Genomic DNA, 26,121 nt, shown 5'->3' on the forward strand with positions numbered 1-26,121 from the left:
CCTGACCCTGAGTGCGACAGTTTTAAAACATAAATAAATGTGTCCCGCTGCTCCATTGCACCCTGCCTAACAGACTTACGCCCACAGTTAACCGAATTGCGGAATGGTCTTCAAACTAAACACTGACGGCATTATTTACAATGACGCTATTTTTATTTACAAAACTAACCCAGGACCTGTGATTGTTCTTTCTGGGGGGGAGACAGTCTGCTCTGCATCGACGCACCATGAACGCACCCAAAAACGCACCAATACAAGCACCCAAGCACCAATCGGTGCAGTCACCATTGTTCAAGAGTGTTCAACAAAAATAAATTCAACAACCCCTAACCCTGCAGGTGATCTCTTGCTCTTCGGCTCCCTCTGCTGGTTATTATTATTTGGTCTTCCAGATGTTGTCATTCTTTCATTTTCTTACTGGCGGCCTATTTGAACTGAAAAATGCACCCAATGTGTCCTTTTTATTTGATTTTATTTATAGCCCACAGGGCCGACTAGTGTGGTTCACCTGTGGGGCATCGGTGCCCTGTGGCCAATGTCCGCCAGCAAGATTTCGGGCCCTCATGGCCGGTTCCAGCAGAGGGGCCATGCCCCAACCCATGGGGTCCATAAGTGGTGCTCGGCCACAGACATGTGGTCCATAATGTGGTGCATCGATGCAGACAGCTGGTTCTGGGAATTTCGGGCGCACAATGGCCGACCCACGCACGCTCCCCTTGGCACCCAATGGCGCACAGGTCATGTGGGAGACAAAAGGGGAAAGACAATTGAGCGAGGGGTAAGGTCACAAGGGTACACATCAATAAGGCAATGCAAGGCGAAATGCGTACGGAGGGCGAAGTGAGAAAGCTCGTCCCTACCGTACGTCACCCCCCTGTCACCTACCCTACCCTTGCCCTTACCCCATATGTACAAAAATCTACACATTTACAAATTCGTCACTACTGTCACGTCTTCCCCATATTTCCCCAATACCAAATTCGTCTCCACAATCCCTCTACTTCAAAATTTGCCATCACCAAATTCATCATCAATCCTCATAAGGAGGCAGAGATGGAACATCAAAGCACAATGTCACACCCACGTCATGATGCATCTCACAATCCAAACATTTGCACAGTAAAAAATAATCAAACATGGCATGGTGCGGAGTACCTGTCACCTCAGGTGAGTGGATGCAGATGGTGCGAGGAGACTTCATCCTAACTATCCTCTAAATGATTTTAACACACTTTACACTACCCGGGGTCTCTCCCTGCCAATCCATTGGCCAACTTACACTATGGGTTCTAAAAACCAATTCCCATTGACCAAACTGTGGTGCTTCTCAATTTGGGGTCTCACTCCCCCGATTCATCTCCCGGTGCCCTCGCACAATTTCTGGGCTGCGACGTGTAGCTCTCCCAGCAGGTCTACCCACCTGCACACCTCCACCACTGCAGTTGCCACCCGAGCTTACCTAGCTCCTCACCCTAACCTATCTAACTGGGGAAAGCCCCTCCTGGCTCTGTCACCCCACTCGGTGCCCTCTGGCACTGGGCTACCCGGGTCCGTCCTCCGGATCTTCGGGCCCCATCCACAACAACTACTACCGGCTCCCAGAGCCCACCTGCGGCCTCACCTGGCCGACATCCTCACAGTGGTGGAGCGCCCAACCAACTACACACACTAACAGGCGACACGCCCAGCCATTTCCACAACACTAATGCACCCATCCAAAGACCATTCTTTCACCCGCACCACAGATGCCAATATCCAACCACAATTTACCTATACCCTCTACCTAACACTTACACTACCCGCCCCGGGTATCCGTGATGGGGGTCCACTCTTCCCCCATTCACACCTTCGCACCATCCACTCCACTCCACAATTTCCACCATACTCACTCCACGACCATCCATTCCAATACTCCATTTATTCCACACTACCATTTATTCCACACAGCCACATACACCTGTTGTTGCACACCTGTGCAATCACCTCACACCTGGTGCCACCTGCACCCTCCTTTCTTCCTGGACCATTTGGTCAGCACAACACGCAATCACCACTACTCCCTCATACACTGCTCCACACACCTGTTCAGTTGCACACCTGTGCAATCACACCTGTTCAATCCTCAAACACACGGCATCATCTCAGCTAACTACTCCCCTCTGAAACTTGCGCTTCCCTGTCGTCCCTTTAAACTATTGCGCTCCCACGTCATTATCATCCACGCTAATCTACCTGCGTCCCCACTACAGGTATCCTTGTCACTAACTAACCTTAACGTTACCTAATGTCATCTTCGCTAGATCCCTACACACGATATCCTAACCCACCCGGGCTAGTTTTCCCTGCCATACACCCCATAAGCTAGTGCTCCTTTGCCCCCCGTCTGTGAGGGATGGTGGATGTGCCATCCCACCACATCGGGGGTCTCTCTATCAATTTTGCTCGTCCAAATTCCAACCAATTCAAAAATTTTCCATTTACTGCCAATTCTACCCACTATTATAAATTTCGTATCAAATCACTACCATCATCATCACAGTCCGCTATATCCTAGCCTCGGTGCGTCATGACATCATTAAACTCGGTTCGTAAAGCCGAGCAATGAATTCGGGTGGTTTGGTCGCCTGCAGGTTGAATCCGTCCGGCTTTCGGTTCAAGGGAGGTGGTTTGGTTGGACCGAGGCTCCACGCACCATCTCGGCGCGGCACCTTGCGGTCCCGGGCCCGATGGCTCAATCTCCCTCGGTCGGAACCCCGTCCCCGCGAGGGGGCACCGTTCCGCCTCCTCCCACTCGCCCTTGAACCGGACCGGTCGCCTCGCCCGACAAAGCCCGGACTCGACCGTGCGGGGTGGGGCCAAGCCCGAATCGGCAACGACGCTTCGAAGAGAAGCGACGCAGCATCGACCCGCGCCGGGCCTCGCACCCAACAAAGCACCCCTCGCACCGAGTGCTCGCATCGGCTATCCGTCGCCCTAACCGCTAACCCGGTTACCGTCGATGCTTCACTTGCATGCTTACAAGCATACGCTACCCCTTTCACCCTCACAAAACCTGGCGTTCCAACGCCGTCCGTACATTCCACCAACGCTCTCCCTGTTACACACCACACCTCTCGCGCACACTCTTGCGCACACTTTGGTCCACACCTCTCCTCCGTTACGTCCTCCGTAACACTCACCATGGGCGTGCACTCTTGCATCCACCCACTAACGCGCTCACCTGGGCTCTCCCACACCCGCGCTACCACCAATTCAGGTGTGCTTTCTCGCACACGTTCCACCACCACCTTACTCTCCGTGTCACACTTCGTACACCCCGACGTGCATTCTCGCTCGCACTCGGTTTCACACTCGCGCTCCGATGTGCCCTCTCGCACCTGCGCCATCACCAACTCACTATTCGTGTCACACTCCGTACACCCCGACGTGCATTCTCACTCGCACTCGGTTTCACTCCCACACTTTATAGCACACCCACTCGCCGACGCACACTTTTTTCTCCCACGCGTGCCATTTCCACTCACACGGGACCCTTCACCAACGCCCGGATGCTTCCTCGATCCCAAGCGTGCGACAATTCTTTTGTCGCTAAACATCCTCTTACAAAATCTCCCAGCACAATACACAACAGCACGACTCACCTGGGGGATCCTTTTCTCCACGCGAACCTGTAAACTTCCATTTGGATTAGCGAGTACATCATCATGATTTGAGCAGGGACTTTGTACATTTTCCATTTCTCCCTGCAATTCCCGGGCTACCTCCGTCATCTCTTCAATTTCAATGCCCACTTCCGCTTTTTCTTTACTCACCTCGACGACCGTTGGCTTTAATAAAACACCCTCCTCTACCTCAGCGGTCGCCGGCTTTTCCAAACCCCGTGTCGCGATTTCTACCCCCGTCATTGTACCCGTGCTTTCCTCCGCTTCGCTCAACCAGTGCTTTTCGACCCGCTTTACCTCGTCGTGCACCCGTGGGACCCTTTCGCCCAACTTGCGGTCTCTGTCCCTCTGCTCCCTTGCCTCCCTATCGGCCCTCATTCCGTTCGTCATTACTTCCATTTTTGCCATCATTTCAATCATAAAGACTCGCACGTACTCTGGCATCTCTGGCTCGGCTGCCGCGACCATGGGCGTGGCTAAATTTTGTGCCGCTGTAACCACGTGCGCGAGAGCGCCATTTTGTGCACCTGATACCCCCTCAACCACACCTTCTTTACTCTCCTCCACCCTTTCCTCCACATACATTTCCCCGAGGTCCTGGGTCGATTCTACCCCGTCTATCTCTCCCACCGGCATCCCGTCGCCTTGACCAGCCATGGCGCGATTTCAAAATTCGGGTTTTGCTTTAAAACAAAACAAATTTCGTCCGCTCCAAATTTTGACCAAATTTTTTTCTAGATGTTTTAAAAATTTGGTTCGGGCCCCGAATCTCACTCCAGACACCAATTGTTACTGATCGCGGTTTAGATGTTATGATGGGCCGAGCGGATGGTCCAACCGCGACCGTTACAGGATCCCCGACTCACCCGATTCCACCCAAACGTTGGCCGGATCGCACCGCAGCTATTCAATAGGGAAAAGACAAAGGCGACACGGATGTGAAGAAGAAGAAGAAGACAAAAAGGTTGGAAATACTACTAAATTTATTCCTACTATTTACATGCTCAAAGTAACCAAGGAGAAGGAAAGATAATAAAATAATATACAGAAGGATCAGAGACACAGTGCAATTATTAGCTTACCTACAGACTTAATTAAATACCCAGGGACAGAACAAACAAAACAAACTCACGTACACAAGAAGGGTGGAAAGGCAGGAGGTGGATGGCTGGAGGGAGAGGGAGGTCCAAGGGGGTCCTGCAGCTCAACCGGCGCGTTTAGCAGCTGCCGTTCCTTTACGGCCCTGCTCCAAACCGCCGTTCAGGCCCCCAAGCTGCTGTTGTGGCTGCTGTGGACGTCGCGTGCTTTGCCCGGCCTTGTCCGACTCGTCTGGTCCAAAGCCTCAACTCGTTCTTGGTCCACTCACTCTTTACCACCGACTCCTCACCGCAACCAACGCAACCAACTGACCACCACCACTGACTCCTCACCGCAACCAACTGACCACCGACTCCACTGACTGACTCCTCACGACTCTCTCCACGACCAACTGACTCACTTGCTTCCTGCGTGCGCGCCTTTATAACGCCTCCGGCGATTAAGCCGCCGGCCTTCAGGACACGCCCATCGGGGTGCTCACCTCGGCCCTGGTTGGTCGCGCGACCCTCTGGCTCCGCCCTTGATGACGATGGGCGGGCACGCCTTTCTTCTCCGACGAGAGCACATGTTCAATGGTGGTTTTGGAGGGGAGGTAATATGGGCAATCGAGGCTCGGCAATGACGAAAGGGGATGTGAAGGAAATGGGGATTTTGGGGATGGGAATGAAAGGGGATCTATTCTCTTTCACTGGTGCAATGGAGTACTTCAATTAATGGGAGACACAGCCTTACCCTAAAACACAGAATAAGAGATAACTATCAACAGGGGTATTCTATTACTTGGCTGACGTGTATGCTTGTGGACTAATTATGGGATGCCCTTTCACCTTTACACAGCTCCGGAGGTAGGGGGCGCAGAATAAACAATAATAATAATAATACAGCACACAATCAAAAAATATACAGTCCTCATCTCCGCAACAATATATATATATATATATATATATATATATATATATATATATATATATATATATATATATATATATATTATGTACTGTTTGAATGTTGGTTGCATCCTATCTATTAATTACATATGTCTTAATTACGTGCTGTTGGAATATACCTTTCGACCCTTTAGACTGCTGAGATCCCTTAGACCTTAGAAGACCTTTAAGTCCCCCATGATCCTTAACTCCACAAAGACCCAAAATACACCGAAGACCAAAAGAGCCTTAAAGACCCAAAATACCTTGAGGACCCAAACTAACCCAAAAGAGCCAGAGGACTCAAAATACCCAAAAGACCACGAAGACCCTTAAGACCCCAAAGACCTGTAAGATGCTTTATACCTATTAGCCCAGCTTTGACCCTTGACCATTTAGAGCTTTAGACCACGTGAACCTTTTTAGATTACAAATAACTTACAAATAAATAATATATCACTGATATTACAAATAAATTAGCACAACAAAAATGTTTGTATTATGATTGTTGTAAATCATGACAACAAAGCAACTCAGTATTCTCAGTTAAAACAAGGCCGTGTCTCTGCAGCGACGCATGGAGAGGCGAGCGTAGCAAGCTGATCCACGCTCGTATATTTAAATAACCAATTTAATCAATATTTATTGCTGAGTTTAATTGCGCTTTAACACTACTGCCTTTACTTAGATTTGAAAACCAACCACCTTGAGGATTATTGGTCTAGCTTGCCTATAATTACATTGAGTTGTCTGAATGAATGAATTAATGTGAATAAATTAATTCATTCATTCAGTCGTCTACTCAGTTTTATTTATTAAAAGACCCTCCTGCCCCACCTCTTCTGATCCCCATCCTCTAACGTCAACAAATGAATGCTAGCAGTCAGAATGCACATATTTTATCCCATTTAAAGGACTGAGCTTGCCTGAAGAACCAAGATGAAATTTAGTAGTTTGGTTTGGGACTGAACCCAGACCAGACTACCTCAAACTTTGAGAGCTTTAATTAAGATGTTGTAGCGGCTACCGCTGGGTTTTCACAATCGCCTTGCACCTATCAAGGACGCGGAGCGATCACCATGCCGGGCTCGTCCAGGACGCCCGGGCAGGCTCGCCCTCAACTTGCCAGGCCGCAGCCAGGACGCTGGGCCACGCCCCCTCTCGCCTTTCCTGGGCAAACGCTCCGGGATAATATGTATATATATTGCTGCCCGATAAACGGGCTTTTCAGAGTGCCTGAGTGTTTGGTTTGATTAAAGCAACTCGGATGAATTCCAGCTTTTTGTCGCGTCCATTCTTCCGATCGACGTGGGAGCCCCAGCTCCTTCATTGGTGACCTACCGACATGGACACGGCAATCGCCCTTAAACTGCCTACCTTCTGGGAGGCTCACGCGGCGGTTTGGTTCGCACAGGCGGATTCCCTGTTCGCCCTGCGAGGCATCACGGCCGACGACACCCGCTTCCACCATGTGGTAGCAGCGCTCAGTTCGGCCACCGCGGCCCGCGCCCTGAGCCTCCTCGAGAGCCCGCCAGCCGCTGACAAATACGGCGCGATTAAGAAGCTTCTCCTCGACGCTTTTGCCCTCCCATCGGCGGAACGCGCACGGCGCCTGCTCGACCTGCCCGAGCTCGGCGACACGCGCCCTTCCGAGCGAATGGACTACATGCTTTCACTGCTCGGCGAGCACTCTCCGGCATTCCTGTTCCGGGAGCTGTTCCTCCGTCAGCTGCCTAACCCGGTACGCCTCGCCCTGGCAAGCACGACGATCACAGATCCCCGGGCCCTTGCCAGAGAAGCCGACAAGATCTCCGCCGCAGGACAGCGCATCGCAGCGGCGACATGGGACCCACCGCCGTCCGACGCAACACCCATGGCGCCCGAGCACCCGGCACGGTCGACGACCGAACTGCCGACGCAATTGGCGGCCGCTACACCGAGCCGACCACCTCCAGCACGACGACCGGAGCCTCCACCTGACCAAGCGTGGTGTTACTATCATGCCAGGTTCGGACAGAAGGCCCGGACATGCCGACCCCCGTGCACCTTCGGCAGGCCGGGAAACGGCCGGGCTGGCGTTCATTACCAGCCATGAGCGCCGGCCACACGGGCAACTTACTGTTCATCACGGATAAAGCGTCCGGACGGCGCTTCCTGTGCGACACCGGCGCCCAACTGAGCGTCATACCCGCCTCTGACCAGGACAGGCAATCCGCGGTTTGCGGCCCCTCCTTGGTTGCGGCCAACGGATCGACCATCCGCACCTTCGGCCCGCACAACGTCACCCTCTGCTTCGGCGGCCAACGCTTTGCTTGGACGTTTGTAACCGCAAACGTGCCCATGGCTCTGCTAGGCGCCGACTTCCTCTGCGCACACGGACTGCTGGTGGACGTCCAATGGCGTCGTTTAATCAACGCCAAAACCTTCAGCTTCAGCAAAACCTTATGCACATTGAGGAGCTCCGCGCCGACCGAGCTGGCATGCGCCTTCCCGGCGGCGAACGAGTTTGCTCGCCTGCTCACGGAGTTCCCGGCCCTCACGCGGCCGACGTTTTCGGCCGTCGCAGTACGGCATGGGATCGAGCACCACATACCAACCACGGGCCCGCCGGTCTACGCCAGGGCCCGCCGCCTCGACCCAGCCAAGCTCGCCGTGGCGAAGGCCGAATTCGACGCGTTGGAGCACCTCGGCATCGTGCGGCGCTCCGATAGCGCGTGGGCCTCGCCACTGCACATCGTGCCAAAGCCGGGGGGTGGATGGCGCCCGTGCGGCGACTACCGCCGTCTCAATGACGCTACCACCCCCGACAGGTACCCGATCCCGCATATCCAAGACTTCTCCGCCCGTCTGGCGGGGCGGGTCATTTTTTCGAAAATTGATCTCATACGGGGATATCACCAGGTACCTGTCAGGGCGGCCGACGTCCCTAAAACGGCAGTCATCACGCCGTTCGGCTTATTCGAATACTTGCGGATGCCGTTTGGTCTCAAGAACGCGGCTCAGGCGTTCCAGCGCTTGATGGACGGCGTGCTGCGTGACCTGCCGTTCCTTTTCGTTTACCTGGACGACATCCTCGTCGCCAGCACGTCCCGGGCCGAGCACCTCCTCCACCTCCGAACACTGTTCGGGCGCCTCAGCGAGCACGGCCTCATCGTCAACCCGGCCAAATGCCACTTCGGCACGACGGCCATTGATTTTTTGGGCCACCACATCACCAAGAACGGGGCCGTGCCGCTGCCAACCAAGGTCGAGGCCATCACCACATTCCTGCGTCCCCGCACCATAAAGGCCCTGCAGGAATTCCTGGGAATGGTGAATTTTTATCACCGCTTCGTGCCCCACGCTGCTCAACTCATGCGGCCCCTCTACGAAGCCCTCCGGGGCAAGCCGGCCAAGCACGACATCGCCTGGTCCGCAGCAATGGATGCGGCCTTCCAAAGCTCAAAGCGGGCCCTCGCCGACGCAACACTGCTCGCTCACCCGGTGCTCAACGCTCCCATCGCCCTCACCACGGATGCCTCCGACTACGCGGTGGGCGCCGTACTTGAGCAATGGGTGAACGGGGTTTGGCAGCCACTCGCTTTTTTCAGCCGGCAGCTCCGGCCGAACGAGCTCAAATACAGCACGTTTGACCGGGAGCTCCTCGGTCTACACCTGGCCGTCCGCCATTTCCGCCACCTCCTGGAGGGCCGACCTTTCACGGCGTTCGTCGACCACAAGCCGTTGGTTTATGCCATGGCCAAGGTCACGGAGCCGTGGTCGGCCCGCCAACAGCGCCACCTCTCCGCCGTGTCAGAGTTTACCACGGACATCCGGCACGTCGCCGGCAAAAACAACGCCGTGGCCGACTGTCTTTCCTGGGCCAGCGCGAACGCGGTCCACCTGGGCGTGGACTTTGCGCTTATGGCGGCGGACCAAACCACCGACACCACGGTGCAAGCCCTCCGGGCGGCGGACACGGGCCTCCGCCTGGCCGACATCCCCTTCGCGGACACTGTCCTGCTCTGCGACGTCTCCCAAGGCCAGCCTCGCCCCATCGTGCCCGTCACCTGGCAACGCCGCATCTTCGCCTCCCTCCACGGCCTTTCCCACCCGGGCCGGAAAGCTTCCCAGAAGCTGGTGTCGGCGCGATTCGTCTGGCACGGCCTTCGTCGGGACGTCCGCGATTGGACCAGCCCCTGCACGGCCTGCCAACGGGCCAAGGTCCACCGACACACCCAGGCCCCGCTGGCACCTTTCACCATGCCCGAACGACGTTTCGACCACGTCAACGTGGATCTGGTGGGCCCCCTCCCCCCATCACGGGGGTTCACACACCTGCTCACCATGGTGGACAGGACCACCAGGTGGCCGGAGGCCGTTCCCCTCGTCTCCACCACCACCGCCGACGTGGCGCAGGCTTTCATCGCCACCTGGGTCGCCCGCTTCGGTGCACCGGCGGACATCTCGTCAGACCGCGGACCACAGTTCACCTCCGAGCTGTGGGGCGCGGTCGCCCGCAACCTGGGGGTCAAGCTCCACTGTACTACGGCCTACCACCCCCAAGCAAACGGGTTGTGCGAGCGATTCCACCACTCCATGAAGGCCGCGCTCATGGCCGGCCTTCAAGACGGCGGTTGGGCCGACCGGCTGCCGTGGGTCCTTTTGGGCCTCCGCACGGCCCCCAAGGAGGACCTCCAGGCATCCACCGGCGAGCTTGTCTATGGCCAGGCGCTACGCGTCCCGGGCGAATTCGTGCCCGACGCTACCAGTCCCTGGTCCGCAGCTCACCAGCGCTCGGACCTCCAGGAGGCCGCCCGACGGTTTGCCCCCGTGCCAACATCCCACCACGGTGACCCCCAGTCCTACGTCCCCCCAGCACTTCGCACAGCGGAGTATGTTTTTGTGCGTCACGACGCACATCGGGGGCCACTCCGGCCGCCGTATGACGGGCCCTTCCGGGTGCTGCGACGGGACGACAAGTCGTTCGTCATCGACATCGGCGGCAGGTCGGACCGGATTGCGGTGGACCGCCTCAAGCCGGCGCACGTGGACGTCGACCACCCACCACGGGTGGCCCTTCCGCCGCGGCGAGGCCGCCCCCCGTCCACGGTGCCCCCCACTCGACCGCCCACCACCACACCGGACCCCCTCCCACGACCCGCCATGGGTCGCTTCGGCCGGGTCATCAGGACCCCCCTCAAATTGACCCTGCCGGTGCAAGTCGATTCTGGGGGGACGTGTGTAGCGGCTACCGCTGGGTTTTCACAATCGCCTTGCACCTATCAAGGACGCGGAGCGATCACCATGCCGGGCTCGTCCAGGACGCCCGGGCAGGCTCGCCCTCAACTTGCCAGGCCGCAGCCAGGACGCTGGGCCACGCCCCCTCTCGCCTTTCCTGGGCAAACGCTCCGGGATAATACGTATATATATTGCTGCCCGATAAACGGGCTTTTCAGAGTGCCTGAGTGTTTGGTTTGATTAAAGCAACTCGGATGAATTCCAGCTTTTTGTCGCGTCCATTCTTCCGATCGACGTGGGAGCCCCAGCTCCTTCAATGTACTGCTTGTCGATAGGCACCAACTTGATTTCTGTCACGTGAGGAATTGCAAAAATACTTTTCATGCTCCAGAACTTGAAAGAATTTCTAAAATAAAATGAAACTTGTTGGTACAATGGTTGTACTTTGTACTGATGTCAAGTGATCGTGTGACAAAAACAGAAGTGTCATCCAAACTGCAAGTTTGAGCATCTGGGTGCAGCAAAGTTGTAATTGGCTGTTTAAATGCTTTTCTGGTATATAAACTTATCGTCTAGCCATAAAACTGCCCCATGGTGATACAAATCAACATGCTAATCTTGAATGCTTAAAGTATTTAAAAAAATTTTTTGCCATATTTGTATCCATTTGCCATGGGTATAGTAAGGCTCCATGGATAACGTTGTCACACTACACACATGGTGATGTGTTCCATGTGGGAGCAAATGTTTTGCTTGCGTTACATTGGCATAGAATCGTGCCCGGGGTGGTGAGTTGAGTCTTTGGCCTTAAAAGGGTTTTGGTTTCGCAGTGGAACAGGATGGGTGCAGCAGAATAGTGAAAGGGGTGGGGGAGGGTGAAATCAAAAGTTTGAGTCGACTTGGAATTCTTAAACGGCTCCCAGAAAATGGTGGGAGGGATCCATTAAGTCTCTGCCATGTCTGGTGGTGAGAGAGGGAGGTAAAGGGGGGCATTTGAGGTTAGACGGTGAGGTGTTCTTTACTGTGCGAGTTGAGTACTGGTACTGCTTCTATATACTATGCATGTATTTGGAGCATTTTCTGTCTTGTTTGGATTCATGCGAAGTGTTGCGTCGTGGAGAATGCTTAATTGAAAATCTGTTTTGAGTTTGAGGCCATACGTATATTATGGTTGTTTGGAATAACTGTCGGTGCATCTTTGTCCGCATACTTCGGAATTCATTTGTTTGCTTGAGATTGTATTTTTCTTAGCATTACATCCTAAGTTGCACTTTCTGGTCTACAATTGTTTGTCTGCATTCTTCTATAATTTGTGCTGAACTATTTATTGTGCAGCTGAAATGTAAAGTTTTATTCTTGCAGTTGATGCATGCAAGTTGAGTGGATGCATTTCCTCCATTTGAAAAAATGCAAGCCCAGCTTTGGCAGCGCAAACTCCTCATATCCCCCACAGTGGCTGAAAGCCAGGAATTTGTTTGAAATCCACAACATGCAATTGTCGTCATGAGGAATGCTGGTGTCGGAGTTTTGAAACTCCAGATGAGACCTGGGAGCTCTTATTGGCTAATTAATGTTTTATTTAATAGGCTTTTATATACCAAAGATCTTGCCAAACTTTTACCCTCCTCTGTGTGATGAGTCGTCATCATGGGCTGGTCCAGTTTTGGAATGTGGGGGGGTGCTGGGTGATGAAATTGTTCGGGGATTATTACAAAGCAAGTGTTGAGTTGCAGATGTTTTAAACGGATGGAACGTACAGCTTTATCTGCAGTGATTCCTCCCGAAGAGGGGTAGTTAGAGCTCTGCCTCGACATGTCGCAAGTCATCTTACTCGCTCACACATCCCCACTTCGCTCTTGTCCGGCCTTACCTTCCTCTAGTCAGATTCCCTTATTAGGACATGGGTTGGAATCCTAAAGCCCTAGAGGGGGTGAGAGCCGTGGGGGTGGGTACAGAAGGGAATAGCTTGAGCCAGAGACTACTTGCTATCTCCGGTTTGCTTTCGCACAGCGGCGGCTGTGCCCACACGCAGAGGAAGAGGCGACACGGTTGGTAGTGTTTGGGTTTGTTTTTTCCTCTTTTTCTTTTGTTCTTCTCTCTCGGATTCTCCGTCTTCTTCTCCCTTTCCCGTTTTAAAAATGCTTTTCCTCTCCTTTGGAATGCCAAGAACCTGCATCCGGATGCACGTGCCCTCCCCGTGAGCCAGCACTGAATTCCTGCGCATACAGGGGGAGGAGTTTTGTACAGTGTAGACTGTAGAGGTAGTGTGTATAGAAAGACTACAGTAAGGTTGATGGTTCACGTCGTGATTTCTGCGTTTTATTATTCTTTTTTAACCTCAGGACAAAGGCGGCGTTTTTTTTTTGTTTTTTTTTTTTGTTAAATCCGGCTGTGCACCTTTTAATGTTTTGCTTCAATAACCTAATGTAAGTGTTAAAATGGAGCAGCAGATTTTTATTTTCCTTGAATTGGCAGCCAGATTGTAGTTCAAGTTTTCCATTGTTATTGTGGTGCTGCCTGATGTGTTGAGGGTGAGGCCTGAGAAGGGGCGACCACGTTTAGACCCCCCGGCAGTTCATCGGACATTGTGTGCTCATTCGTTGTGCTTTTGAGCGCACAGGACCTTATTTGGTTTGTTGTTTTTGCTTTGTAGCCTCTGCCTCGGCTATAATTCTGTGTGCACATTCGCAATGACAACTTCCTCCATCTAAACAAAGCCTGAAATGGTTTCCTGATTTGTTTCCCCAAACGTTAGTTGGTCAGATACAAAAATAAAGTACAGTGCCTTGCTATTTCTTTGTCTTTTTAGAGGATTCCTTCACTTATCTTTGAAGAACATCGTTCAGAGTCCAGAGTTTTTAACATGCCTTTCCCATCGAAAAGAGCCTTGCAAAACAATTTGGACCAAACTCGATGCTTGATGATTTTCACTTTTAAATTATTAGGTCCCATCCCGCCCTTCTCGTTTTATACAATTCCCAATTGGACAGCTGCATTGGACCAACGGTGACCATTCTGTACCAAAGTCTATTTGATCGTTGTGCTAAATTTGCAGACTAACACTTAACGTTGGGTGAACATCGACATTATCCACAAGGCCATAGTCTCTTTCTGTCTAGAAGTCAATGTTGAACCAGCATTGGCAATGCGCATACATGGCCAACATTGGACCAACATAGCTGGGTTTTATAATCCCACAGATTGTTATTCGCTGTTCGCTGTATGCCCATCTACCTGTGCTTGACTATAGTCCTCCGGTGCCCTTATTCTGGACATTTGTTCTGCCTGTAGAGTTTTGGGGTTTTTTTGTTGTTGCTTTTTGAGATAAGAACATGGGATCGGTGTTTTTGATTTTCACAAAAATTGAGAATTTTAAGGTTATGCAGGTGTTTCAAAAAACATTTCAATTCCAGTGAGTATTATTGATAACTAGTAAAATGCCCGTCAAAAATGCCGGGCTGTAACAGTTTATTCGATGGTACAGCCTTGTGAGCGTGCCAAAGTTTAAAGCCTCGGCCTAGTGTCAGATGTGCTCGTATCTTCTTTATTTATTAGACATCCTACGGACATAAATGAACTCTCGTTTTACTCTGTACACGTTGCACATAATGTGCAACACATTTCACCTCCCTGCACCTTGTATTTATTATTATTTTAAAAAACGCTTCTGTACACCGCCCTTGAGGCTCGGTTTGCAAGCCACCGTCTACATTTCCAATAGAAGAGACTTAATTAATCTTTTTTGGAAAATGTTTTTTGAGATTGTTTTATCCTCAAAAACAGACCGTAATGAATGCACATTCGTGTTAAAGCTTCGCTTTTAAAATCCGACTCAAATCGTTCTTATGAGGGGGGACAGACATCATTACAAACACACAAACTGACATTGTGTTTTATATGGTAGATTGCTTTTTCCATGTCAGATTTTTGTTTCCCTGCAAAATTTCCTCCATTTTCGAGTAGTAATCCTCCATAATTCCCCCTATGCATTGTACTACATCCAGTCTTGCATATTCCTTGTGGTTAGCATGACTTTCTGCATTCCAGCATGTCTGAAACACATAATTGGGTCAAGCGTGTAAATGGCCTTGGGCTGAAACAAGCACTTGCTCTGTGTGCATTATCTCGAACTAATTTGGTGAGAACTTTGTGGATAAGCCCAATCAAATGCTGGAAAATTGGAAAAATGGGGGTGGACTTTGCAAATACAATATTTGACACCCTCAAGTTTTATATTATTATTCGTTTGGTTGGCAGAATTAATTTTCATACCTTATTGCTGTTTTGAGTTTTGTTTTAACAATGAGTGCTGTGTTATTCTAATGATGATTTGGAGCTCTTTCTCTCATTCCCTCTCCCTTCCTCCATGACAAAGGACGATGACTGTATTAACGCACAATTGTGGCTGCATCAAACTATTAAACGATGTCTACATTATCTAATCTGAGCCAAGTTTTGCTTACTAGGTGAATTTACCAGGAGGAAATAAAATGCAAAGAATGCAAAGATTCCTCACAATAATGTTGAGACTGTATCAAGCATATTCCAAAAGGTATCACTGCTTGTGGTTGCAAAAGCTTGTGTACATTTAATGTGCATCTGAACATTATTTTGTATACATCTAACATTTAATTTTGAATGGTATGCCATTTTTTATTTAATAGTTTTTCTTTACCTCATCTTTTACTTCCTCTATAGGTGACTTGGCGCACTTACAGGAAGGAGATAAGTCTGCAGCTTTTGAAAGCTTTCCGCCTCCCCCTCCTCCTGTGGGTCCTAACACTTCTGAGAGCAGTGGAATGGATGGGACACAGAATCCACGGACTCTACCCCATGAAGGACAGGTGAGTTATTTACTTATTATTTATACCCATGCTTAAAAAACAGGGGGATATTGTAATCTGTGTCTCTGTCTGTCTGCCTGCATCTGTCCGTCAAGCTATCTCCTCCGAAACGGTTGTGCTCAAATTCACCAAATTTTGTAGTTGTGATCACCACATGGCAAGAAGCGAGCTTTGTTTATTGTTGGTGGCTCTGGTAAGCATATATTGCATTGCCCTGACATCTCACGGGTGTTTCCTGAGAAATGATGGGTTGTAAAGCATTTGAGACAGGTGCTGAAGGTACTTGAGAAACGGGTGTAAATATTGTTTTGAGATGGTCTTAAGTTTGCTATAAATTGAGATTATCTATAATTCCCAGCTGGTTCTTTGGGGGTGTGGTGGGGATGGTGAGTGGAGGGTAGGCGTGGGAACTAATATTCAACAGCCAGTGAAACAAGATTACACTGTTGAGTTCCAGGTGAATTTGAAATGCATTGATGATGTGTTCTGTATTTCAATTTCTTCTCTTAAAAATTAAAACTGTTGAACATGCCACAATTGCTACTGTTGTTGTTGTTGCTTGTGGTTAAGCATCTGTAGCGGTTTTGGCAAGGTTCAAATGCGGCTTTCAATAATATCCCAAAGATGTTCAAGTGGATTTAAATCTGGCGAGATGGCAGGCCCCAGGGTGTCATGACATTGGCAAGAACGTTCCTTGTTTGGCCCTGTGAGCAGGAGCATTATCGTGCATAAAGATATTCCTGGACCATGTTGTTGAAGGGTAGGCAACACATGTTGCTGCAAGATCTCGTTAATGTATCAATCTGCCATTAGATTACCATGAATATGGATCAAATTGATGTGAAAGCCTGCCCACCTCACATCAGCCATGTCCAAATTTCACAACTTCCTGGGCACCGGCTGGGGTGTATCGCTCATTGCCTCTTCTGTAGACCCATGCATGGCCATTCTTTTCAATGAGAAACCTGGAAAAGTCACTGAATATAACATTTGCCCATCGTTTCCATGCTCATTGGACGTGCTGATTTGAGCACTTAAAGCATGCTTGATGTGTCATGGTGCACGTCTTGGTCAAGGAGCATGGAGTCCTACATGACGGAACCCTCAAGACTGTGTTGACACTGATCCTGCAAGACCCTGGAAGTGTGTTTGCTTATGGCATACTCTGGGCAGTTTGAAACTGATTTGGTAGATGGGATATGTGAATGTACCTGTCCTGAGTGGGAGTGGTTATTGTGGAATGTTCACTCCTTGGCCTATCTTTTGTTGATTCAGTGCCTTGATAACGTCCTCTTAGATCATAAACAGTTCCTGTCCTTGTGTTAGAGCATTGCAACATGGCTAATGGAAGACCCTACTTGAAGATGTCCAATGGTTTCATCTGTGTGATTGCATCTCAGCAATAACTGCATGCCGCATGGGTTGTGGAGCTGGTCTGAGATAAGGGACACTTGTGCGGTGTGTGTGTGTGTGTGTGTGTATGTGTGTGTGTGTGTGTGTGTGTGTGTGTGTGTGTGTGTGTGTGTGTGTGTGTGTGTGTGTGTGTGTGTTTCGTTGGTTGTTATCTCCATTTGCGGGGTTCAGGAGGTGGAACGGGATTCTCCCAGGACCCAAAGTATCCACCTCCTCTTCAGCAAGGGATCACAGTTTATGGACCAGAATGTTCAAATTTTATGGATCCAGGCTGTTCAATCTAGTGATGTCAATGTACAAAAGAGCGAGCACAGCTGTAAGGACGAAGGACGGGAACAGTGGTGAGTTTGAGGTGAAGGTGGGAGTGCATCAGGGGTCGGTACTAAGTCTACTCCTATTTGTAGCTGTGATGGAGGTGCTGGCTCAGAACGTAAAGGAGGGTTTACCGTGGGAGTTGTTGTATGCTGATGATCTGGTGTTGATTGCGGAAAGTATGGATGGACTGAAGGAAAAGATGAACAAGTGGAAGGAATGTATGGAGACAAAAGGTCTGAAGGTGAATATCGGAAAGACGAAGGTGATGGCAAGTGGTAAAGCATGTGGTGAGGTGGAAAGAACTGGGAAGTGGCCCTGTGCTGTGTGCAGGAAGGGTGTCGGAGTGAACTCCATTCAATGTACAATGTGCGCTGAGTGGGTTCATCAAAAATGTAGTGGTCTGAGAGGGTCATTAACCAGTGTGGCAGCTACATTCAAATGTAAGGTGTGCACAGAGGGAGCTGCAGATGGAGGAAATGTTGAGTTGGATCTTGGAGACGGCGTGAAGCTGGAAGGTGTGAAAACATTTTGCTACCTCGGAGACATGCTGAATGGAGAAGGTGGATCAGACTCGGCAACGGTTGCTAGAGTGAGATGTGCATGGAAGAAGTTTCGGGAACTGAGTGGTGTGCTGATGAGGAGGGGAGTGTCGTTGAAGCTGAAGGGAAAGGTGTATGCTGCATGTGTGAGGAGTGTTATGATTTATGGGAGCAAGACATGGGTAATGAACGTAGAGCAGCAACGAAGGTTGGAAAGGGTGGAAATGCGAATGGTTCGATGGATGTGTGGAGTATCGTTGAGAGAGAGGAAGATAAATGATGAATTGCAAAAGATGATTGCAATAGAGCCTGTGATTGATGTTGTGAAGAGGAACAGGTTGAGATGGTTTGGTCATGTGTTGAGGAAGGATGAAAGTGACTGGTTGAGAAGAGTGATGGAAATGAATGTAGAAGGAAGTAGAGGACAGGGAAGACCGAGAAAGACTTGGCTAAAGATGGTGGAAGAAGAAATGCGGGCAAGGGGGTTAACAAGGAGAGATGCAGAAAATAGGGCAAGATGGAGAAGATTGTCATGGGGACCGCAAGGCTAACCCCCGCTCTAGCAGGGAAAATGGCCTTAAAATGCATGTTGTTGTTGTTGTTGTTGCTACAATTGTCACTGGTACAATTTCGATGCTCTTCAGCTTCCAAGATCTATTGACCTCATTTTTGAGGTCCTGGTATTTGGTCATTTTCTTGATTTCTGTGTTGTTTCGGCCAAAATCGCGTTCGTTGTGTGTGTGTGTGTGTGTGTGTGTGTGTGTGTGTGTGTGTGTGTGTGTGTGTGTGTGTGTGTGTGTGTGTGTGATTAATACCAAGGCACATTTTCTTTTTTTTCTTCTTCTTCTTTTTTTGTAACTAAATGAGATTTAAAAAAATTATTTTTGTGTCCCGTAACAATTGAAAGTAAACTCAATCGAAAAGAGAGAGAGGCACAAACCATGTCTCTATGAAAGGGAAATAGAGGTGGGGGATGAATGTGAGAAGAGAATATGAAATCACCCACCTGATCAGAATAAGGACGCTTATGCTGAATAAGATAAATTAATCACTCATGTCATTGATCTCTTGCTTTCCATCTCTTCATATATACAGTCACGTGAAAAAGTAAGTACACCCCATGTAAAGTTTTGACTTTTTCAACATATTTCAACATACAGCTATTTGATCTTTATTTCAACAATATTGATAGATAAAGATGATATAATATAACAAATATCATGAAACATTTACATTTTGTAGTCCATTGTATAATTTAAATAAACATAAATGCAAATTTCGCATGTGGAAAAAGTAAGTACACCCCGACATTTATCACTACTTCAAACACCTAAAATTAGAATCAGATGCACCAGCTCAGGTGCAAATGATTAGAACATCATTAGAGAGGTTCTTTGAGGAACCTGTCTTATTTAAACCTCAGACATTTAGTTTGGTTTGCTCTTTGTTGTTGAAGTGTGCGACGTCACCATGCCTAGATCAAAAGACGTCTCTGAGGCCTTCAGAAAGAAGGTTATAGATGCCTACGAGTCTGGGAAGGGATTTAAAAAGATCTCCAAACAATTTGAAACAATCATTCGACTGTCCGGAAGATCCTCTACAAGTGGAGAAGATTCCAAACAACTGCCAACTTGCTTAGGCCAGGCCGCCCCAGCAAGTTCAGCCCGAGAACAGACCGCAAGATGCTGAAAGAAGTCTCTAAGAACCCCAGAATGTCATCACGGGACCGACAGGTAGCTCTTGCCACTGTTGATGTCAAAGTGCACGAGTCTACCATTAGAAAGAGGCTGCACAAATTTGATCTACATGGGAGGTGTAAAAAAATAACCACCTTTAGAGGCCATTTTTCCCTGCAAAGCGGGGGTTGGCCTTTTTCGGGAACCGTGGTTGTTGTTTTTTGTCCCCTTTTTGAAGCAATGTTTTACGGCCGGATGCCCTTCCTGACGCCAACCCTTTTTGCCGCCTTTAACGACAAACAAGGAATTACCAGTGAACTGGTACTCAATTAGCCGACCTCGGAAGGATGACAGGCTGAGTCAACCCCCCTGGCGTTAATTCAGCGATTGACCGGGATTCGAACCCAGGATCCTAGGATCCTAAGCCGGCACCCTAGCCGCTAGCCCAACACCAGGGTTTTGGAACGTCAAACGTTTTGCCTGTCACGGAACGTCAAAACAAACGGCCTGCCGGGGCCGCCCAAAAGTCGGGCGTGAGGGGCGCGTCCACTAATGGAACGCCTCTCGCTTCCGAGATCGAGGGCCACGTGGTCAGGAGAACCTCGTCCCTTCTGGTTGCCTTGCCGTCCCACCGTGAGCGCTGGTCAGGGTGTACTTCAAACTAAGCTTAAGTGTCAAGTGTTAAGTTCCTCCTTGCCCTCGCAAGGGAAAGGCTAGGGTCAAGCTCTCCCAAATTTCCAAACACTAGAAATCGGACGTCTCAAATTAATTAATTAATTTGTTAATACATCTCAGTCGCCCGCGACCTCGCCAGCGCGGGCGTCGAACCAGTTCATTTCCGGTGCGACCGGGCCGAGTATCGGCCCGGCCGTGGCCGAAGCCGTTGATTCCGCCGTAGCACGCTAACGCGTAGGCTCGCGCGACGCGCGTCCCTGGTCCGCCGGGGCTCCGCGGGTGTCCTACCGTGCCTGACGCCGTTACCCTCTCAACTTTCGGGAGTAGGCGCCGGTGCCCGGGGATGGATTTCGCTGTCTAAACATGGTAGCGCTAGGCCAGTGGGACCGCCGGGACCCACGTGCACTCACACGTTGTTCTACGCGTGGGCGGCAGTATCAGACTGGGGCGCCCAAATGCTCCCCGGCTAAAGTTCATCCTGAAGTGGCCACATTGTGCGGACAAACTCCACCAAGTCGAGGGCCACGTGGTCAGGAGAACCTCGTCCCTTCTGGTCACACTGTGCCTATCGGCCGGCCTCGAAGACCGAAATTGTGTCGGTTACCGATCCTTCGGGTTCGGAACTATGCCACCCTGGGAGGTGTGCCAGGAGGAAACCTTTGCTGTCCAGAAAGAACATCAGGGCAAGACTAAAGTTTGCCAATGAACACCTTGGCAAAGACCAGCACTTCTGGAACAATGTGCTCTGGACAGATGAGTCAAAGGTAGAGCTATTTGTCCACAGTACCAGAAGACATGTTTGGCAAAAACCAAAGACAGCATTTGACCACAAGAACCTGATACCAACTGTAAAGCATGGTGGTGGAAATATTATGGTTTGGGGCAGCTTTGCTGCATCAGGGCCTGGGCAGCTCACCATCATAGAATCCACTATGAATTATTCATTGTACCAGAGGGTGCTTGAGGATAATGTGAGGCCATCTGTCGGAAAGTTGAAGCTCAACCGAAAGTGGACCTTGCAACATGACAATGACCCTAAACATACCAATAAATCCACCAAGGAATAGCTGAAAAGAAAAAAATGGAGGGTTCTGGAATGGCCAAGTCAAAGCCCGGATCTAAATCCCATCGAGATGTTGTGGGGGGATTTGAAACGAACTGTGCATGCAAGAAACCCCTCAAACATCGCACAGCTGAAATAATTCTGCATGGAGGAGTGGGAAAAAATTTTCCCAGTCGATGTCAGAGACTGGTAGACAGTGATAAGAAACGCCTACTTGAGGTTGTTTCTGCCAAAGGGGGCAATACGAGCTATTAGAGCCAAGGGTGTACTTACTTTTTCCACATGTGAAATTTGCATTTATGTTTATTTAAATTATACAATGGACTACAAAATGTAAATGTTTCATGATATTTGTTATATTATGTATCCCTTTATCTATCAATATTGTTGAAATGAAGATCAAACAGCTGTATGTTGAAATATGTTGAAAAAGTCAAAACTTTACTTTTACTTTACAAAACTTTACTTTACTGTACTTACTTTTTCACGTGACTGTATTTACACGATATTTAGTGCAATCTTATTGATCTTCGAGTGACAAATGTGAATCAAAGAACTTTCTCAGTTGCACTTCATGTGAACTGTAAATATAAGTGCTCCTTTCCTTTGTAAATATTGTTTTATCTACTTTTTATGAAGAAATATTGTGTCTATCTCTCTGAAGACCAAGGTTAATTTGTCAGCTGGGCACAACTGGCAAGTGGATACATGAATAGGAGATAATATATCAGCAAGTACAGTGTTGGGTTAATGGGGGTCAGGAAGGAAGGTGGGATGATGAGAGGTGGCCGTGTACTGCCTGCTTTTGAAGCTGTAGAGGGAACAGTGAGACGGAAGAGCCTCTAAAATGTAATTCCATAGACTGGAGAAGCAAGGGATAAAGGTTGGTGTGCATTCAGCCTGGATTTTGGAAGTTTAACCAGAAGGGGGTTGCTGGAATAACATGTGCATCCTGAAGTTGGACTGGGGAGTGTCTGAGGACTGAGAAAAATGAGCAATGTTGGAGAATAGACATAACCGACCAGCCTATGATATCAGAGCAACTTTCCTTGTGCTTCGGCCTTGTCCCGGGGTATTCCAAAAGTTTTGAGAGTTTTAGATTCCACATAATCCAGTCTGTTGGAGATTCCACAGAAACATAGCGTTGGAAAGCAGTACTCCAAAAGAGGCATATAGAGCTGTACTCTATTGAGCTACGGATAAAGGCCTTGTAGACTATATGTAGCTCTGATCTTCCAAGGAAAGACTTTTATAAACCGAGAATGCCTAATCTGCAGTTGGCTTTGGGGGTCAGCTTTGCTATGTCATGGCTGATGGTGAGGCCTAGATGCACAACAGACTTAATATCTTCCAGTGGATAACCAAGGAAATTACTCATAGATAGATCGGTTTGTTTGATGAACATTCCGAAGTGACGTGGTGGGACTCTGGGACTTTCCAGGATTGGCAGATGTTTCATTTGTCAGACCAGTCTATTCATTTCCAGATCAGGAGAGAGACTTTTGAAATATTTTTTTATAAAAGGAAAGATGAAAGCAAAACAAAGGATTGAATTAAATAGAACTAAAAGCACAAAGAAAAAATATTAAAACAATTCATACAAGACAGGATATTGTATACATTATATACTCATTACAAGTGTATTTCTCACGAACCATGCAAAATCCTTCAAAACGCCATGTGGACGAGATTTCAAAAAAGATTCATTCAAGAGGTATTTTTGAGTACAAGTTGGTAACGTATACGTATTTCTGGCCTAACTTGGGGTGCTGAATCCAAATAACGAGGATACCAAGCTCTCTTTTAGTCTTTGACATTCAAAACCAGTCTTTGCAGACCCTCGGCCTAAATTTTGATGTTATTTCTATATTAGTTACACAATGTATTTCATGGATTCGTTTGTTTTTCCTATATGTGCCAGAGTCGCAAGCAAATTCTGTCTTGGGTCCTAAAAGATTCCACTAGTTTTGGTTCATTATTTTTCATATTTGATTACTTTCCATGATATTTGTACTGAGAAAGTCTGCCAAACCAGCCATCTTGATTGATGGCATCATCAAGTAGGCCATTGCTGATTTTAGCTCCCTTTTATTTTCCACTTGCCACTTTAATTTGCATTTCCTTGAACATACTCGGCTGGAAGTCTTTGCTGACTGTACCCCAAATTTGTTTTCCATGGGTTACCGACTTTATTTTGTAATTTCCTCTTACCCATCATCTTCTTTGGGTGTACAAATAGGAGGCGACTGCCTGAGACATAATTACTTCGGTTATTTTTCTGGAGGCCAATTTATCTTTTTAATTCTGATTTTTTACTAACATGTATTAGTAGCTGGTGTGCATCCAACTATGCTGCAAAATATTGCCAAAATATCTTGCAAGTCAGAGAATCAACGACTCTGCGGAATGCCGGAAAGCAAGGTCGACAACAACTGGATTCATTTGTGAAGGACAGGCCTCAGTGATGATCCGGAACAAATTCAAATCATTCCAAACATTCGAAAAACTGCGAAAAGGTATAACACAGCAGCAAAATAAACAAGAGCACTGTCCTGAAAGCAGACAGGAATGTTCTGCAATGCCTTGTATCTTATATGCATACAACACAACAACAACATGCATTTTATATGCATGTAGTCGTAATATTGACATTGACGGCATCCTAAAAGATGAACTCTGATGTCTGATGACGGGCATTGCCTGTGCCATTTGCTGTTGTGTAGATGAATGGCAGCCTGATAACGGGGAACAAATCCATGTTGGCTGACTTCCTGATTTCAGACATCGAATACCCTGCAACACTTGATCTTCGTAGTGAATGTGCATGGCTGGTGATTGTTGTTGTTGTTGTTGTATAGCCCAGACAGTTATCTTGAACAAGTCCACAGCATGGAGACAGCCGATCAATCTCGCAGGAGCGACCCAGAAATCCTCCACATCCAGGATGGTGTTACCCCTGCCTTCACAAAGTCAGGGCCACGAGAGAGTTAGATAGAGGCACAGCAACACACACACACAGGGAAGCAAGAGGGAAAGGGCTGGTCCATGGGGACCGATCGGCACTCTGACCACGTCCACTCTGCCCTGATGAAGCCAGGCAACAGGGAAGAATGGGGAAGATTTGTCCCCTGACTTATGGTGGGTGGCTGAGGGAGGGTGCAACCACCACGAAGAGGCATCCCCGATAGTTGCTGGCTGCCTGGTTGTTGTTTTGTATACAGCCTGTGGCTGCAGCATCATTTTGTGGAAGCACGGCTGTGGCTCTGATGCAGTGTCCCTGGTACAAGTAAGCTGGTACTCATTTTGCCGACCTCAAGAGGATGACAGGCTGAGTCAACCCACCTGGTGTTATTTCAATGGCACGACAGGGATTCAAACTCAGGACCCGAAGATCTCAAGCCAGTAACTTTAACCATTAAGCCTGCACTGGGCTTTGCATCGCTGGTGGTAGATTGACAGGTAAGAGTTGTCTATGTTGGCAAACCAAGCGGTTCAAAATCATTTGGTGATTTAGCAAATGTTTTCATAACGTCTGTCTTAGTCAGGCTCATCATATGGGCGCATATCTGTTGGATTTGACGGGTATAAATATGAATCTATCAAAGCAGACGTTCGACAAAGGCGAACAAAGACCACATGACCAATAGAAAGCGTGATTGAAGGAAAAGATGGTCCACTTCAAACATCATTGCCTTGTCTGAAAACAAGGATTTGTTGCCTTATCTTTGTTGCCTTATCTGCCTGATTCCTGTCATAAGAGCTAATGGCAAATTCTCCAAGCGCCAAATGAATTGGCATCATCGGTGGATTTGCAGATTAACAGGAATTCAAGTCATCTCATGCAGACACTAACCTCAACACACTTGTGGAAACACATGAGAGAGCTAATATACGGCTTGTTCTAGGCGGCATCAATGTCCATTTCGATAATGGTTTTATTACTACGGGATGGATGCCCCCCCTTCTACTGGTATCACATTTCAGCTGTGTGAATTGTGACCACTTCTGGATTTGTGACAGCCAGAGCTGCAAAGGAGAGATAATATACACTCGTTGACGCTGTCCAACCATACGCTAAGCAACCATACACACATACGGTGTGAGCACTACCAACCAGTGGTGTGTAAGGAGGCTCACTGTCTCGTGCCACATCTTCCAGATGCCAGCGAGTTGGGATGACACAGGTCTTCACTCCATTCTGATGACTCTTGCTTCCATACCAGATGTTTCTCTCGAAATAGCATCTCTCTCTTTTTGTTCAAGATGTCAGACCCTGCGCTGTAAATGCCGAAAGACAAAGCTGCCATGGGGATGTAGGCAGCAGGCTGGTGACTGCTTCAACACTATGAATTCATACACTTGTACATTGCTTGTACATTCGAATTACATACACCCCCTTGATTTAGCTTAGAAAAATGTTCCCACCCTCTCTGCAAAAGGTATTCAAATGAGTTGCTTGGGTACAGTCTTGTTTTGACGGCCATTTTGTTTTTATGATTTTACTTGCTTAACCTCAAACGTCTGCTTGGTATCCCAAACTTTCAGATTCGGCACGTCCAAATTAGCTTAAAGGAAGGTTGGCAACTTCAACTCAAAATGCCCCGAGGGCTCTTCAAATAAGCAATTTTCAGGAATTTGGTCCTGAATGTGTTAATTAACTCCTCAAACCTTTTCATTTCTATGCCTCCGC

General features: G+C 48.7%; 1 protein-coding gene across 16 annotated transcripts in view; it reads left to right on the top strand.

Annotated features, from left to right (window-relative positions):
- The window catches only part of LOC137425051 (uncharacterized), a 100,755-nt gene that overhangs the window by 33,784 nt on the left and 40,850 nt on the right, over positions 1-26,121 (top strand). For 11 of the 16 annotated variants that reach the window (XM_078776226.1, XM_068113049.2, XM_078776234.1 and 8 more), the window contains one exon: positions 15,605-15,750. In XM_078776226.1, coding sequence (XP_078632352.1) covers positions 15,605-15,750 — 146 coding nt within the window. Of the gene's footprint in view, positions 1-12,627; positions 12,955-13,128; positions 13,333-15,281; positions 15,373-15,604; positions 15,751-26,121 lie in introns of those variants that run through there. The other 5 variants (XM_078776232.1, XM_078776229.1, XM_068113052.2 and 2 more) reach the window with 5 other exon arrangements.

This window comes from Myxine glutinosa, chromosome 4 (genome assembly GCF_964187855.1).
Source record: "Myxine glutinosa chromosome 4, kmMyxGlut1.1, whole genome shotgun sequence".
Lineage (NCBI taxonomy): Eukaryota > Metazoa > Chordata > Myxini > Myxiniformes > Myxinidae > Myxine > Myxine glutinosa.